Here is a 16,285-nt window from a genome sequence, read left to right as displayed (position 1 = left end):
GCTTATCTCAGGAACTAACAATTTGAAAAATCTTTCAGTGTTAATATCTCGAGTCATTTGTCGAGGTAGACTATAGGTCACTTTTTAACTGGGTGCGCACAGAAGTTCCTATAAGATGCGGGTACCACTAGTGAGGGGAGAGCGTTTAAAATAAAACTTCACAAGTAAAATCGTTATACAAATCTTTATTACTTGTAGATACAGGGTTTACATCCTACTCTAGTTATGTACATGCACCGAACTTTAGCTTATTATATACAATACAATGCACCTATGTATATGCTTATCTATGTTACAAGTTTAAGTCTATATGACGTAAAATATTTATAGTAACTTTTTATGCTTTCCCGTTATAATTTTAACAATAACCGGCTAACATGGGTTATATAAATTTTGCAAAAATTGGAAATGTTACCATAAATATTTCAGCATTCAAATGTATATTTCGAATACAGATACACAATATTAATAACGCTTAAGTTTAAGTTATATACAATTGAGCCGCTTTATATTAGATTCATAATTTCATTTCTTATAAATAAAATACTTCTCGTGTTGTATATTGTATTTATCGTTTAATTTAAAAATGAATAAATGATATACAACATTCGGTATAATATGGGGCTGTATGTATGATAAATAATAAACAAATATAACTTATTTTAGTGAGTTTCTTAAAAGTATATTTATTTTTCCTCAAGGAGTTAGTCTTTATCATGCATATTTTCTTCATTATTTCAATTTCATGTTAATGTCATGGGCATACATAATTTTCTTTGACTTTTTACAAAGGTTAGACCGGCAAAGTTGATATTTCGCCTGTTCGCCTATTCATTATTTGTTTTTAAATACCGCGAATCTTTTTCAGCCACTTTCCCACAACTATATGTATAACAATAAAATGATTTTATAAGGCTGTTAACAATGGAATTATTACAATGAGACCCGCCCAATATTATTTTTCACGTCATAAAAGCATGGTTGCGACAATCGATCAGCCGTGGTTAACCCGGTCACGGCGCACCCCGGTCCATTCTACCCGTGAACTATAGGAAATGGACTATCAGCTTTCCTAAAGGTTATGACGAGGGGAAGTCTCAATTAAGGGGCACAATATAGGCTTTTTATTGGGAAATTTGTTTGTTTATATACCGCGATATTTTTATTTTACTTGTAACAGAAAACTCACATAATAATATCAATATGACTATGTATAAAACTCGGTATAATTCAGCACCTAACAATGACGTTTAACTGTAGGGTTTGACGTTGACATTGTAACGTCACTCTACAGTTTGACGTAAAATAGCACCGCAATAAGTCTAGGGTTAAGTCTATATTAAAGCTTCAGTATTTAGCTTACAATGGAAGACCATAACTATTGGAATTATAACGTAGAAACGGAATTCACAAAAAGATAGTTATTAAATGATTTTACATGGAAATCGAGACATTACATTTTTTTTATATATTTAATCGCTTCTTTCTTTTTGTGAATACAGCTTGACATATAAAACTAAACTTGATTAAATACAGTACAAAGATTTACATAGATTAAGTACATAACAGATGCGAATTAAAGCACTCTTCGGAGTCAATATCTTCACAGTACTGTGTTGCTAAATTAACAATTCTCTCTTTACTTGCTTTTCCGTTTTCTTTAATATATTTCCAAATTGAAACCCTGCTAAAACAATTTCTAAAGTATTCTTGTGTGTATTTTATAGACAAAAATAGCAAGTCACACGAACTGGCTGATTTCTTGTTGAAACATTTTTTTTTTCAAAAAAAGTTTAATAACTTAAAAAGATCCACTTAAACAATTATCTGTGCTATTTTCCAGACGATCTGACTTTTCTACAGTAGGTCAACAAGTAAGAAAAGTAAAGGGTAAATAAGAATAGCACAATGCTTGGCCGACCCAAATTTCAGCAAGTGTTCGCGTGACCCACCTACATACACACCCGTTCCGGCTACCACTGAACACCGGACATTCGACCACCTTCGTGCCCATAATTAGTTCCAAAACTCATTTATAAAAGGGTTCCTTTTTATTTATTTATTCATCTTAATTTTTATACCAAATATTTTTGGGTTGGCACTTACGCTTGGCCATCTCTCGAAGTCCTATTTAATCTCAAACCAATATATCAGGTAACAAACTCCTAAAAAGAATTCAAGTTAAATAAATAGATGTTTACATAGATTACAGTTCAACATATACAAGTTTATGATTATGTTCTTAATTATATCATCGTCAATGACTACACTCACGTTCATCAAACGCTTCTAATAACGCCTGTTAAATCACGTTGCAATATTTTCAACTAAACATTATTACCACAAATCATATTTTAAACAAAAATTTAACATCGTTTTAAATTCTTCTTCTTTCTCCTGCCCTGTTCCCAATTTTACTTGGGGTTGGCGCTTTAAATTGAATGGGACAAAACACTTTTTTATTTATTATTTTTTGTGGTTGTTAATATTTAGTGAACACTGTTGCAAACTAGTACATTTTCCAACATAGTGAAATTAACACTTTAAATCCCACCGACATCATTACAACCAGATGCGATGCCTGTAGAGTCTACATTCGTAGAGTACAGTCTTCAGTGTAGACTGTGTTCCAGTGTAGGTGAGTGACACTATGTGTAAGTGAGCGATACTATGTGTGAGTGAGTGACTCTGTGTAAGCCAGTGAGTGTGTGTCAGTGAGTGAGTAGTGGAGTCCGCGGGGGTCCGGCGGGGCGGAGCGTTGGGACGATGGCGGGCTCCTCGGGTTCCGCCTCCTCTTTCGTAGGTTCACTGTTATAATATGGTTAAGAAATCAGAAATTATTGCTAAATAAGGAAGCACAAGTTTTGTACAAAAACTATAACAAAATATGTTAAGGGCAGTTTAAGTTGTAAAGGTAAAATATTGAAGTTATTGTAAGCGTCGTTACATTAATACAGGCATTTAATTGCAGCCATTTCTTTATCAAAACATTAGGTTCAAGGCCAGGGTCTACCAACAAAGTAGTACAAAGGACATGCAATTTTCATAAACACTATCTACTTCTATCTGAAACTACAAGCATTAGATCGAGTTACTAAAAGCTGTAAGAATTCCACCGATTTAAAATAATATTCGACCCAAACTAAGGGATTTTTATCTGACTACCAAAAGGGGAGAATGCTTTAAAATTTAGTTTTAATTTTTTTAGGGATTTTCTTGGTATTGAGTAGGGGATGTAAGCGTCAGCAAGCACTCACCTTGTATGCGCGCGCGCAGGGTTAATGTTAGGTAATAGCGCTACTCCCACATTTCACCACCTTGGAAACACCACACAACGAAATTAATACACTACTTTAATTTTTTTCCTTTACGTTGTATTTTTTTTAAGATAAGCCTTTTAAGAAAATGCTATTATTATTTATTGCATTAGGGTTGCAATAGGTTTACTGTTTAATTGAAGCATTTCGTTTTGTTCATGCTTTTTATCTATATTACAAAATATCATGCACAACATTAAAAATTTCTCAAAAAAGTTACTTCATTACTATTGAAAATGATGTTAAAAAATAAAATATATCTAGGTAATTCTATGTTACTTCTGCCATAGGAGCAGGAAGCTCCAGTTGTTTAAAAATTAATGACTTGAAAATATTGACCATGTATCTGTTACAGCCAAAGTAATAAGTCCGCGTATTATACATATTATCTAGCTATTATTTATAATATCTACTCAATTTGGATAAAGTGATAATTGACACAGAATTAATCACATTAACTAGCAATTTTAAATAATATCTCCATAGACTTAGATAATGTAATAAAACAAGTAGGTAAAGATTATTATTTCATGTTAACTAACTAAAGTGCCTGGTAGCTGACCTTAATATAATTCGAAAAAGGCTGGTTAGCACAGTGCACCCCATAATAGTATCGAAAAGTCCCCTCTTTGTAGTGTGGCTCGGGCCAGTGTACCGACGGCCCGGAGTGTGCCCTGCCCGGGAAGGGCACCGCCGTGTCCTCGTTGAGGCAGTCGGCAGCGGCGACCTCTCGCACCCGGCCCTGGTTCAAGCCAATGTCCGGGGCGAGAGGTACTGGGATGCCATCGTCTCCTTCTGTGTGGTCGAGAGACGACTCCCAGCCACCGTAGACGTGAGCCTGAGCGGTGAGTTCGGGTGCCTTATCGGCCTTCCGTCTCTTGGGAGACACGGACCCGTCTCGGCGGTGCGCGTTGTTCAACGCGTGGGTTTAAGCCACTAACAGTCTGACCTCACGCTGCACGCTCACGCTCTCTGAGTCCCTTACGCTGCTCTCCCACAGTGGAAGGAATCATTTGATGATTTATCATATAAAGAGTCGATAGTAACTTGAGCCGTTTCTAAGAATTAGTAAGTAGTCAGATGATTATACCATATTTATTACTTTGGCTAACTTTGACCAGCTATTATGAATTAGATCCAGATAAAGTGATTAATCTATCACTCTGTCTAGTCAATTTGGGTATTATATACAATGACCAGTCGTTATGTATAATATATATTTAATCACTTTGGCTGTAACATATCAATAACAAAGTTTCTCACAAAGTGGACGCAAATGGAGGATGGGGTCTACTCTAATTTCATCAAACTTTAAGTACTTAATTGATTTCATCTCATAGTCATTAATATACAGTGCACATGTACATTACCTGATCTTAATAGGCTGTCTGAGCGACAGGTCGGAGCCGGACGAGGAGGGTTGTCGCACGCGCAGCAGGCGCGGCGCGCGCGGCGTGCGCGGCGACGCGGCGCGCGGGGAGGGGGGGCGCCCGCGCGCGAACTCTAGCCGGTAGTTGTCCGAGCGCGGGCTGCCGCTGAAGGCCTCGCCCGACCCGGCGCTGCCGCCGCCTAGAGGTAGAGGGGATAGATCAGTATGGTATAACGCTTGTATTGCTATTAGCAATGAGGAGTATCTGCCGTCCCCCCTTCTGTTGTTTTGCTTACTAGAGATTTGACATATCTAGTGCGAAGTTATTTAAAATTCTACCTCTAGAACGCAAGATAAAATATTGGGAAAGGCCGTAAGACGACAACTAATAATTGGCTATTACCGGTGCGAAAGATGACGAACCATTATAGTTAAAAAGCTTTTAAAATAAGACACAAAACACAGTTTCTCATAAAAATACAGATACTTATAAAAAAAATGTCTACGCCTTACTACTCCTCTTCACAAAATCAATTGTTGTATTATATGTGAGTAACAAAGTATAACATAAAATATTCAAAGTAGCAGACGCGGCCTACTATCGGGCGTAGCACTAATGTGTCCACTTCCGACGCCCCTGACCCGTCTGCTTACTTACTACTACTTAGATATCAATAACCTGGATTACATACACACTACTTTGTTACAATGTTTTGTAGATTACATACACTGTGTAACTTTGTTGGTCATTGTTGAAATGTTTAGTCTACATTCAAAATAAATTTTAAGAATTTATTCCATAAAATAATTTTTACCATGTCAATTACATGCAATGCTTGCATATATGCTGTATTAAGATATTAAAACAAAGCTTTGTATAAGTTCAACTATATTTGGACCTATATTTTTCAACCATAGATAAAACCGAAAGAGGGACGTCTTATTTTGTTGCTGGTGAGTTCACTATGAGTAAAAAAAATATAGCCTCTGTCTACCCCTAAGACAATTACTCATCTATAAAACTTTTCATATAATAATTTACGTCAATAAACTTGAGCATCACAACAATAGCACAGACAGTTCAAGTATGGTCACAGGCCAGACTTCGTATAAGGCTAAGGTGTCCCACATTGAATGCATCGGGGACGCGCGTTCCTACCCATATAGACTGGCTTACTTTCTAACGTCATATAATAGGTGCTTCATTCTTGTTGTTATGTACATATTTGTATCAAATTGTTGTGTGAGGTTATTGTCATTGTTTTTGTGGTGTTTGCTAAAACTGGGCCCCGATTCTCCTAAGTTAATAATGTCAAAATCGAATAGAAATCGAATTGCAATATAATGGCAATAGCAGTTTTAACCATATCGGGCATTCTGCTACTTATAAAAGACCAATCGTATTCGATTGACATTTGATTGGTGTGCGATTGGTCTGCTATTTTGATGATTTTGGTCTATACGGTAGTTTGCTGTACAATCATTTTGCAATGGTAAATCATTTGCAGACAAAATGATTCATTATTGATTGACAGAAAAGGATAAAAACGTTTATTTCACAGAAAAAATAGCGGAATGCCACATACGCTTCAATCGTAATCGAGTCGGGATTGGATCTCAGTCGAAACGAGTCGAACGTCAATCGAATGGCGCTTAAGTAAAATTAGGAGAATCGAGCCCCTGAACGTATTCTTCAGATTTTAATTTATATTTCTGAGGATTTTTTACCCTTGATATCTCCTTATATTATTTGCCCTATGCTTTTGTAGTCGGTGGTGTTGTTCGAAAGTACACTGAAGTAGACTGAACACGATAGATCCAAAAAGGAATATAGGTGGGTTTTTACATTCTTTCTTCATCCTTGGCAGACGTTACGGGTAGTCAGAAGCCAGTAAGTCTGACACCAGTCTAACCAAGGGGTATTGGGTTGCCCGGGTAACTGGGTTGAGGAGGTCAGGCAGGGCAGTTGCTTCTTGTAAAGCACTGGTACTCAGCTACATCCGGTTAGACTGGAAGTCGACCCCAACATAGTTGGGAAAAAGGTTCGAGGATGGATTTTACATTCTCCTCCTTCACTCATTGCGGAAGAAAATGGCGTTAAGAGCAGAAGGATAAGGGCCGACGTACCGTTGTATATAGTGTGGGTGGCTCGTGGCATGTGCGCGCAGGCGGGGGGGTGCTCGCGCGCCGCCGCCCAGTCGCGGTACACGCGCGCCTCGCAACCCGTGCGCCACGCCGACAGCTCCACGCTGCGGATCTGACGATGATATAGGACAGGTATTAGTATAGACCTGGGAGGTCCAAGCACATGCTGCGCCGACCCCAAATAAAATTGGGACAAGGGCAGGAAGGATGATAAGTCCAAACACTGGCTGGAGATTGTACGCTGTTCTGAAGTCGTACGGTCTACCGCCCTTTATTCGGCTCTGGTACGTGGTAACGGGGCCACCGTTGGATTAGAGCACTCCAGGTGTCCTACCTGGGAAGGGTACACTTGAACTGTGAAGGGTTCCCAGACTAGCCGTGTGCCAGTGCCCAGGTGTAAGCCATAGTCCGAGGCGAACGGGAATAGGATGCAGCACATAAGAATTCGCATGTGGGTCAAACTCCAAAACCTCTCGCGCAATTCTGGCAACCAACTTTGACACGAACTATTCTCAGACAAATGCATCGTCACATAAGACATATAGACAGAACGTTAATACATATAAATATAAACTTACAGGAGTAGTACTTTTGCTGCGTGCACTGATCTCGGACGAGGCGTTGCTGTGTCGCTGCGAGTCGCGCGGCCGCTCCGGCGCCGGCGACGCGCGGCACGACCCGTCCGGGGAGTCGCGAGACTGGACGAAAGGAGTTATTTTAAATTATGATAGTATAAGGAAAAAATTACATGTGTATTTTTGTGAATATGAAGACTGAAAATATAGAAAAATATCTTGATGTTCCTATGTCTAAATATCCGATGAAAATTATGCCTTCATGCCGTATATTACGGCGGTATATTATAGAGGTTTGCTCTAACAAAGATACGAGCAATGTATAAAAATTGAACATGTGATAAATGGCATTTGAAGAGGCAAGTCAGTCTTAGGACCACTCATTTACCATAATAAGACTTATGACAGATGTGCTTAGATACAGCCGTCATACATATAAAAAACTCAATAACCCCATGCAAAAACCACGTAAGATCATTTGCGAAGGTCACACAACAGTTCACACACTATTTGTCAGCAAGGTGACCGTCACAGTGGCGTGCCGTTTTCATAATAATCGCAATAATTATATCACTTACATAGTTTACTCATAACATATGAGTATGTCTGGAAGTTTAGCTTTAATACTGGTAACCTTGGACTAAGGTGGCAAGGTCAAGTGACATGATTAAAGGGTCTTGGAGATCATTACGTATGTTCTAACAAAGAAATTAATCAATTTTAAAGCAAATACTTGGTAGAGCGATTTCCTTTACTTGAGTGTTTACTTAGTGCTAATGTAAACGTCCATGTTAGCTGATTGAAGTGTGTGATCAAAATATTTGCTGATTAGTTGAACTAGTTTATAAACTTCAATCGAATAAAAATAGCAGACAGTCGAGCAAACATTTTTTACGCCCTTACATTTCATAGAGCTCCTCAGCTCTATTCAATAAAACGGACATTATCTACTTACGACGTTTTTAATTGTACCCAGAAAGGTTTTTGTTACAAACCTTATCCATAAAAAATAAACATAAATAAACCTTTTATTTTTGGCTTACCCATATCCAACAGAAACAAAAGTTTTTCACGTTGTAAAATTGGAATGAACTATTTCAAAATTTCTTAAGCTCCATGTCATAAACTTTGAACCTAGTTTCTGCGACAAGATTCACAGTTGTAATGTATTATATACCTTATTATGTTGCGGCGGTGGCGTGGGCATGCTGTTGACGCCACTGACGAGGCGTAGTTGTTGTCTGATGTTCGCCTTCTCCCGCGCGCGCTTGCGCTGGAACTCCTCCTCCACTCTGTGAGGTAACATCATGAGTTATAGTGCTGTTTTGATGGTAATTATTATTTTAAAATAAAGTATCACATTAGAGTGAAAGGGGAAGAGCTGGCGTCTCAAGCACAGAGATCTTTCATAATAATAGGCATTTAATACAAATAGATCGATTGTTGACCACGATGGCTGTTCTCTCTATGAAGATCAGTGAGAACAATGAGATAGTTTTTATTGGTATGCGACCTGAGATAAAGGTCTGTCTTGAGGAATCATGCTGATCAATTTCTTTTACTTTTCCAGAAAAGGCTAACGTTCCGCAATGTCATAAATAGCATGACCTGGCCGATGCTAGTAAAATATACCTCGTAAAAGCAGGTTGACATACCTCCTCATGGCCTCCAGCTCTGTTCTTCTCTGCTGCTCCTTCAAGTCAGCCTCTTTAGACAGCTTCTCAGCCAGGCGCCGTCGCTCCAGCTGTCTGACAGTCGACTGGAATGTAAAGCGCTTGCCACGGCCCGCTGCTTGCGATGAGCGCTGTAACAACAAAATGTAACAATAAGGCTACATTGGATACACAGAAGGATAAGGATAGGATATTATGAAAGCGTTTCAAGATATTTTGTGGCTTAATAAATAAAGTCAATTCAGCCGGTGTTGGTGTAATAGCTGTTGTACTCAACATAGCTAACTCAAGTCCCGTAAAATAATTAAATTGATCATATTATCATGAGAAAGCCCGAGATACAGTGAAGAGTCCGATATTCAAAGAAGACTTAACGAAGTATCTACCTTATAAGTAACTTGTACATTAGTTAGTTACAAGAAAGTCGCTCATTACAGCAAACCTACTCCAGGAACTATGACCCCATGCTATCCGTCCTACATCAAGATAGCATGGTTGCCAGTAGCGATGCGTCTAGTCACCGCGCCCCGGTCACATACCGACCTTGTCGAACATCGGGCTAACGTTCTTCATTCATTGTTACTTACGTGACTTTTATCTTGTGGAAGTAGATAAGGGTGAGGAATCACGACATTTTTTTGGGTGAACAAAAAATAGATAGGTACCTATGCAAAAAATATAAGTAGGTAACTATTCATGTGCCAAAATTTTTGACAATCGTGCAAAATCTTGAAGTACTGAAAAGTTAGTCTTGATCTAAACTAATCTAGAGAGTAACTTACAAATATGTTTTAAGAAAAACCATTAATCCTATTGTAGGTAGACTTTCACTAGTTGACCTGACTAGAATAGCATTAATTCAAGAATTCGCTAGCAAGAATGAGGTCAAATTCAAAAAAGTTTAATAGATTTTCGCAAGCTTAAGTGGCACTAGTTCAATTCATTCAGACGAGATTTGTGCCATTATCCGCTTATTTCAACTGCTATGTTATTGAAAAGGCGATAATTTAGATACGATCTTAATGTTAGAATAGTTTAGAAAATCAATTGTGCCCGTTTCCGTATTACAAAGGCACAGTTATCTGATGAGCTATTCACATGTTTGAGTTCGGTTAGTCACTGATAATTATGGATACTTGACAAGAAAATGCAGAAGCTTCATATAAGTATTTCTAAAAAGTAGATGACGACGAGGCTAAAATTAACTATGAATGGCTTAGTACTGTTTTATATTTAGTACAAATAAATGCCCAACTATAGTCATCGGCTGGAAAATACATATGTTTACTTCGTTCTATATCAAATCATTCAGCGTCAGCGTTTTCCCGATAATTTCGTCTATTATAATCGAAAATCCATGTATTTTGTAATCAAGTCACCAGGTGTCCCATCCATTAGCCCAGACCACTCGGGTTCCTCTGAAACTTCTTCGCCTATCTATACAACGTATCTATCTACAGTACATAGGTACGTATGAAAGTAAAAGGTGTGAACATTAGTAAGCTGGTCTGCAAGTATTCAGAGCGTGTGACCGCGCATGCATAGGAAGTGTACCGGGTTCGATGCTCATTTGCTAACACCTTTCGTAATTAGTTGCGTTGAGACACAATTGTAATTAAGATAGTTTACGCGTTTTGGGTGAGATCTCAATTAGATGAGATTTTGAATTGGTTAATAGGAAGCATATTAGGTATGTTATAATGAATTGCATCAAATGTTTTCTTCTGTTATGTAAGGTTCTGGCGTCTTCACACCTATTGTCAAGACCGTGTTTTTATTGAGTACAATCTTTAGTACTTAGGATAGTGTTTTGTGGTAAGTATGAGTGTTTTCGTAGCATTATTATGTACGTGTAGTGTATAGGCAAACTTCTACATATTCAGATATAACCACCCCTTATTCTGAATATAATTACCATCCCACATAGCATATGAATTATTTTGATGGTGTTAACAATAACTACATAGGAAGCTCACGTCATAGATAGCGAGCGAGGATGCCGCACTATGATGCGCTAATTTATAGATCGCTATCACGCGCAGGTTGCATCCTCTGTGGTTGCGCAACCGACCTCCGTGTGTTTGTACGAATGTACTGTTTATAGTTTAAATGTGTAATACAGTTATTTTATTGTGAGTACGGTTAATTTAAAATGACAGGCGTTACAGCTACCTATTTATAAACCCTCATCCTCCGAGCCTTTTTCCCAATCATGTTGGGGTCGGCTTCCAGTCTAACCGGATTCAGCTGAGTACCAGTGCTTTACAAGAAGCGACTGCCTATCTGACCTCCTCAACCCAGTTACCCGGGCAACCCGATACCCCTTGGTTAGACTGGTGTCAGACTTACTGGCTTCTGACTACCCGTAACGACTGCCAAGGATGTTCAATGACAGCCGGGACCTACAGTTTAACGTGCCATCCGAAACACAGTTGTAGCAGCAATGCAGGTAGTGTTCAAATGAAACAGCGATGATGGTGTAAAGTATAAAGTATATTTTGTGAATACAGAACGAGCTTAAGTGTAAAATTACAGGGGCCGAAGTAGTGACGAGCTTAAGTGTAAAATTACAGGGGCCGAAGTAGTGTTAACGCTCAGGCGAGAGCGTCGCGCGATTGTCCAATAAGAACGCTCTGATAAGACTCTGTGAGTACCTAAAAGAAACGAGACAGATGCGCGCGCGAGCGAGATAGCACTAACGTAAATATAACGCGTTCGGCGCGAGCGGTCGTTATTCTCATGTTGTGGGTGGTGCAGCGAAGCGTACCTCACACAGTCAATGGTGTCTAAGATATACTTAGAAAGTACATACAAACATAGAAAAGCTGCATTGGTACTTGCCTGACCTGGGATCGAACCCGCGCCCTCATACTTGAGAGGTTGGTCTTTACCCACTAGGCCACCACGACTTTTTTAATATCTAACATAATAAAATCCTTATATACCTAAATAATTATTATATCATCACTACGAAGTGTAAAATAAAGTCGCCTTTTCTGTCCCTTTGAACGCTTAAATCTTAAAAACTACGCAACCTATTTTCATGGCGGTTTTTTATGAGATAGAGTGATTTAAGAGGAATGTTTAAAAGTACATATATTAAAAATAGAATTGCACCCGCACCCGTGCGAAGCTGGAGCGGGTCAATAGTTAGTAATAGTAATTAAAACTGGCTAGATGACAGTACTTTGCACTTTATCGTGGAAGTAATAAAATATATATTACATCACACATATCGTAAAAATAACATAATCCACAATGCCAACATATAATTAATATTCTACTCTAATACTCGTATGTTACCTTCAAAAGCTAAACTAATTGCGATATTGTCCCCATTCAGGCACGACACGGTTTCAGCTAATATTGACTGTCCCCGCTTGGGGACAAACAGTGTGCTTACATTAGATCGTCAATGACGCGTGTAAAATATCTGACTGTTTGATGACTTTCAAAATAATCATGTTGAAGGAACTGCAAACATTTGAAATGACTTTAAACTTAGTAGATTTATGATGAGGCATGGCACAAATCTTTATTTGCTGACTAACAACTTTCATTGGTTGTTTTAAATTGGGCGGTAAATGGAACACGTTATAGGAATAGCAAACTTTCGAGATTACCTGTTGACAATCACAATATTTCTAAAGATTTTTACGGAACATCCATTATTGACATAGGTAGGTATTCTTAACCCCCGACGCAAAAACGACGGGGTGTTATAAGTTTGACGTGTCAGTGTGTGTAATCACATTTGAATTACGAACATCTCCGTTTTTTTCACAATTACTGCCTAGATACTAGTTATTCCACAAAAGACACATTCATCTTTTGTCACATTAACAAAAAGCAAACGATATTAATCACGACGACGCGGACATCAGAACATTGAAGTCATGATCTAGCCTCATGATGGACAAAACATGAGTAGCACATTGAAAACGTGGTAAGTCGTAAACAAAGGCTCCAAGCTTCAACTTCCAAGCGATTGTCATCTTCCTGAGATGAACAACGTAAATACACTCACGTGCATCAAGATTGGGCACGCAAAATACATCTTTGCGGTCACAAGCCATTCGGCAGCGTGATTCGCCGCCATGACAGTTGAGAAGGGCACGATGGGAAGACTGTACTTGACGAATTAAGAATAGTTTAACAAAGAGGTTGAGGCTTAACGTTTTACTTGATAATGTATTTTTTTTGTGGTAAAAATTTTTGAAGTAATTTTTCTATCCTATATTGTGCTATGGTTATGTTACACATATGATTTTTTTTTTGAGTAAGTATGTCTAGTATCTTCGTGTCTTGAGTAATTTTCTTTGTTACAACGAACAATGTAGCAAGAATCAAGTTACTTATTCCTCATGCTCATACCTGTTCCGCGAGCCTATTCTTCACAACTAAAACCTTTGTCATGTTGCTAAACTTTATGAAGGCACAGACAATGCGCCGTTAAGTGCGTATTAAGTAATTCTAATTTATACACTTAGGGGACAATAGCTTCATGCCTTCTCAATTTAAAGTGGAGCGCTTAAGTAACATGTTGTGAAAGCTAGACCAGCCTGGCCGAACAAATGTGCGGTAATATGAGTGACAATGGGAGATGGGACCGACCAACATATCAGGAACCCTAACTTCCTCATGTTGTGAGAATTTCGTGAGAAATGCAGGGGTCAACTTCGTTGGTTAATGTTGACACCTGTCAAGTGGTTTGTGCTTAAAACGGTGTCGTTTACACAATGTTATAGTTGTGCATACACGGAGAATCTTAGTAAAATGTTGTGAACTTGCAAGTTTTCTGATCCACAACCAGGTTAGTAGCGTAAGTATTTGTAAAATGCCTTGGTTACCCACACCAATTTATTGCAGAATTTCTAAAATTCTCTACTTTCGCAAACATAAGGTAAGTCTGGCTTAACAATTTGAGGTGTACCAGCATGTTATCATCTGGAATAATAATTTACATTCTTGAACTCAATTGAGTTCAGATATCTCCTGATTCAAGGGTATGCGTTACTGAAAACAAATACAATGCATTCATGACAGTATGAAAAAAAGTTTCTAGTTCTAACTTCTGTTTTTGTTCTTGTTGTTTTTTATGTTAAGTTGTGCATCGTATTCTACCTTATCTTAAAAAAAAAACAACGCAGCGCACTTTTCACGGCTTTGCGACTACCTACTTGAAACAAGGAAAACCCATCACAGTTTATATTTAAACACAACAATATTAATTCTCAAGTACATAACAACAAAACACCCAAGAAAACGACAGCCATATGTAATGTGACAACTCGTGCGCAGTTTTCCGTGACATCAATACTTATTCTATGGCTCAAAGGCTCAATCATTAATATACTTATGTATGTGAAGTCCATGTGCTGAATACGGGAGGCAAGGTCACTCCTTAGTGGAACACAATGGTATGACAAACGGACCGACTGGCCTGTCGGAACTAACATGGTCGCGTTTGAAATATTTGATGGACCAATGACCTGGGCGATCGATATTGAAGATCTTTGTTATAAAGGAATTTTTCTGTATAGGTTTTCCTTCTCATATTAATGGTGGTTGTGGTTGCTGATAAAGGTTTATTAGCGATTGTTAGATAGATGAAAAGTATAGGTAGTAAAAGAAAATGTTCATTGTAGAGTAGTGTCCTTGTTCGGGCATCCTATAATGTTGGAATCTTGGCGTGTTATGTAAAAGACGAATTACACAACTTCAGAAAAGTATCAATCTCTACAAAAATACTCTACAATTTACAGCTCTACAAAAATACTAATTGAAAACATGTTATGACGTTGGACGCCTCATCAAACATTCATAATTCCGAAGGTAACAAAATGTTCCAATACGTTTCCCAACCAATACAGAATTGTCGAATTCCAAGAAGTACATAAAACAGTTGAGCGTCACAGTAGATCGGTATGCAAAGTAGGTCTGTCTGTATGTTTGCAGCTGTGTGCTCCGATACTCCGAAACGAAAACAAGTGAACGAGGGAAAATTATTACCCGATGTATTGAACGTTATGAAATGGATCAGTTACTGAAAGTTATGTTGGCTTGTACGTAAATAGTTAACTCACTGCCACTTAACATGGCTAGAAGGTAAAATAGAATTGTTAACCAATTACGCCAGGAGAAAGGTTGTAATTAAAAAAAAAGTTATTTGCATACAATAAAATTTGTAATATATTCTAATATTTAACTTTTTAGCTATCTCTGAACTTCTTATAAGTTACGATGCACTTTTAATAAAAAATAATATAATACAAGTTATTCATGTGTCACCAATAATAATAAATTAGGAATTAATTCAAAGGTTAACAATGTAACATCGACTGCATAGTGGACTGACATTAACCTTTATGTCAGGAAGTCGTATAAGATGTATCTTTTACATACATGTTTCAAGACATCCATATTAATAGCTATTATAATTTAAATTGTTAGACAGAAGATAGATAACGGAGGTGCATTCTCAGATTGGAAACTTCTGTGTGAAAATTAAGTTAATTATAAGCCATTAAAATAATTAATAGATATTGGTAGTTAAAAATCCTCAACTTTTTTAGCATTCAGACTATTCATATGCACTCTGAAAACTTTTCAATTTCCTCGTTTTCATCAAATCAAGTTGGTTCCCACACGATTTTTCACAACATCCGGCTATTGTCAATATCTGTTATTGAATCAGAGTGCAACATACTGGATACTGAACAACATCATGAGATATACTGATCATGAGAATGTAATTTCAGAGGACTACCATTCATATATGTAGATGTGGACTACTACGCGTTCACATTTATTTTTAAATCCTGGGTTTGAAGAAGAACGTTCGACGTTTTGTTCATTTCCAACAAACGTTTTTCCAATCCACATTCTTAATCTTTTAAATGCAAGACAAACTTTCCATGCATCGTAACGCATACTAAAAATCACCACAATCAAAAAACCGTTATAAACATCTTACAGAAGTATCACGGGCCTAATCTGAGATCGCCGTCAGCTAACTAACAGTTAACAATTAACTATTTAACGCGAGCAACTGTGCCGCTAGGAGTACCCGCAAACTGGAGACGTTTAGTCGGCCGATAGTTTGTTTGGGCTAATAAATCTGTATGAAGATGAATGTATAATCATTGGATATAATCATACTGCGAAGGTGAAGGTCAGCGCTCAAGATTCGTGCCGATGATTCTA

The 16,285-nt window shown here is 37.9% G+C and overlaps 1 protein-coding gene across 6 annotated transcripts in view; it reads right to left on the bottom strand.

The window, feature by feature from the left end:
* Positions 1 to 165: 165 nt before the first annotated feature.
* The window catches only part of LOC110381702 (uncharacterized), a 132,777-nt gene continuing 116,657 nt past the window's right edge, over positions 166 to 16,285 (bottom strand). For 5 of the 6 annotated variants that reach the window (XM_064043458.1, XM_064043461.1, XM_064043459.1 and 2 more), the window contains exons 16-21: positions 9,062 to 9,210; positions 8,584 to 8,698; positions 7,410 to 7,529; positions 6,814 to 6,943; positions 4,688 to 4,886; positions 166 to 2,808 (exon numbers count right to left, since the gene is read on the bottom strand). In XM_064043458.1, coding sequence (XP_063899528.1) covers positions 2,712 to 2,808; positions 4,688 to 4,886; positions 6,814 to 6,943; positions 7,410 to 7,529; positions 8,584 to 8,698; positions 9,062 to 9,210 — 810 coding nt within the window. In that variant the 3' untranslated portion in view covers positions 166 to 2,711. Of the gene's footprint in view, positions 2,809 to 3,257; positions 3,318 to 4,687; positions 4,887 to 6,813; positions 6,944 to 7,409; positions 7,530 to 8,583; positions 8,699 to 9,061; positions 9,211 to 16,285 lie in introns of all 6 variants that reach the window. The other variant, XR_010278110.1, reaches the window with a different exon arrangement.

This window comes from Helicoverpa armigera, chromosome 3, assembly GCF_030705265.1.
Source record: "Helicoverpa armigera isolate CAAS_96S chromosome 3, ASM3070526v1, whole genome shotgun sequence".
Classification (NCBI taxonomy): domain Eukaryota; kingdom Metazoa; phylum Arthropoda; class Insecta; order Lepidoptera; family Noctuidae; genus Helicoverpa; species Helicoverpa armigera.
The sequence above is the reverse complement of the archived record's forward strand: the minus strand, read 5'-3'. Positions and strand labels throughout refer to the sequence as shown.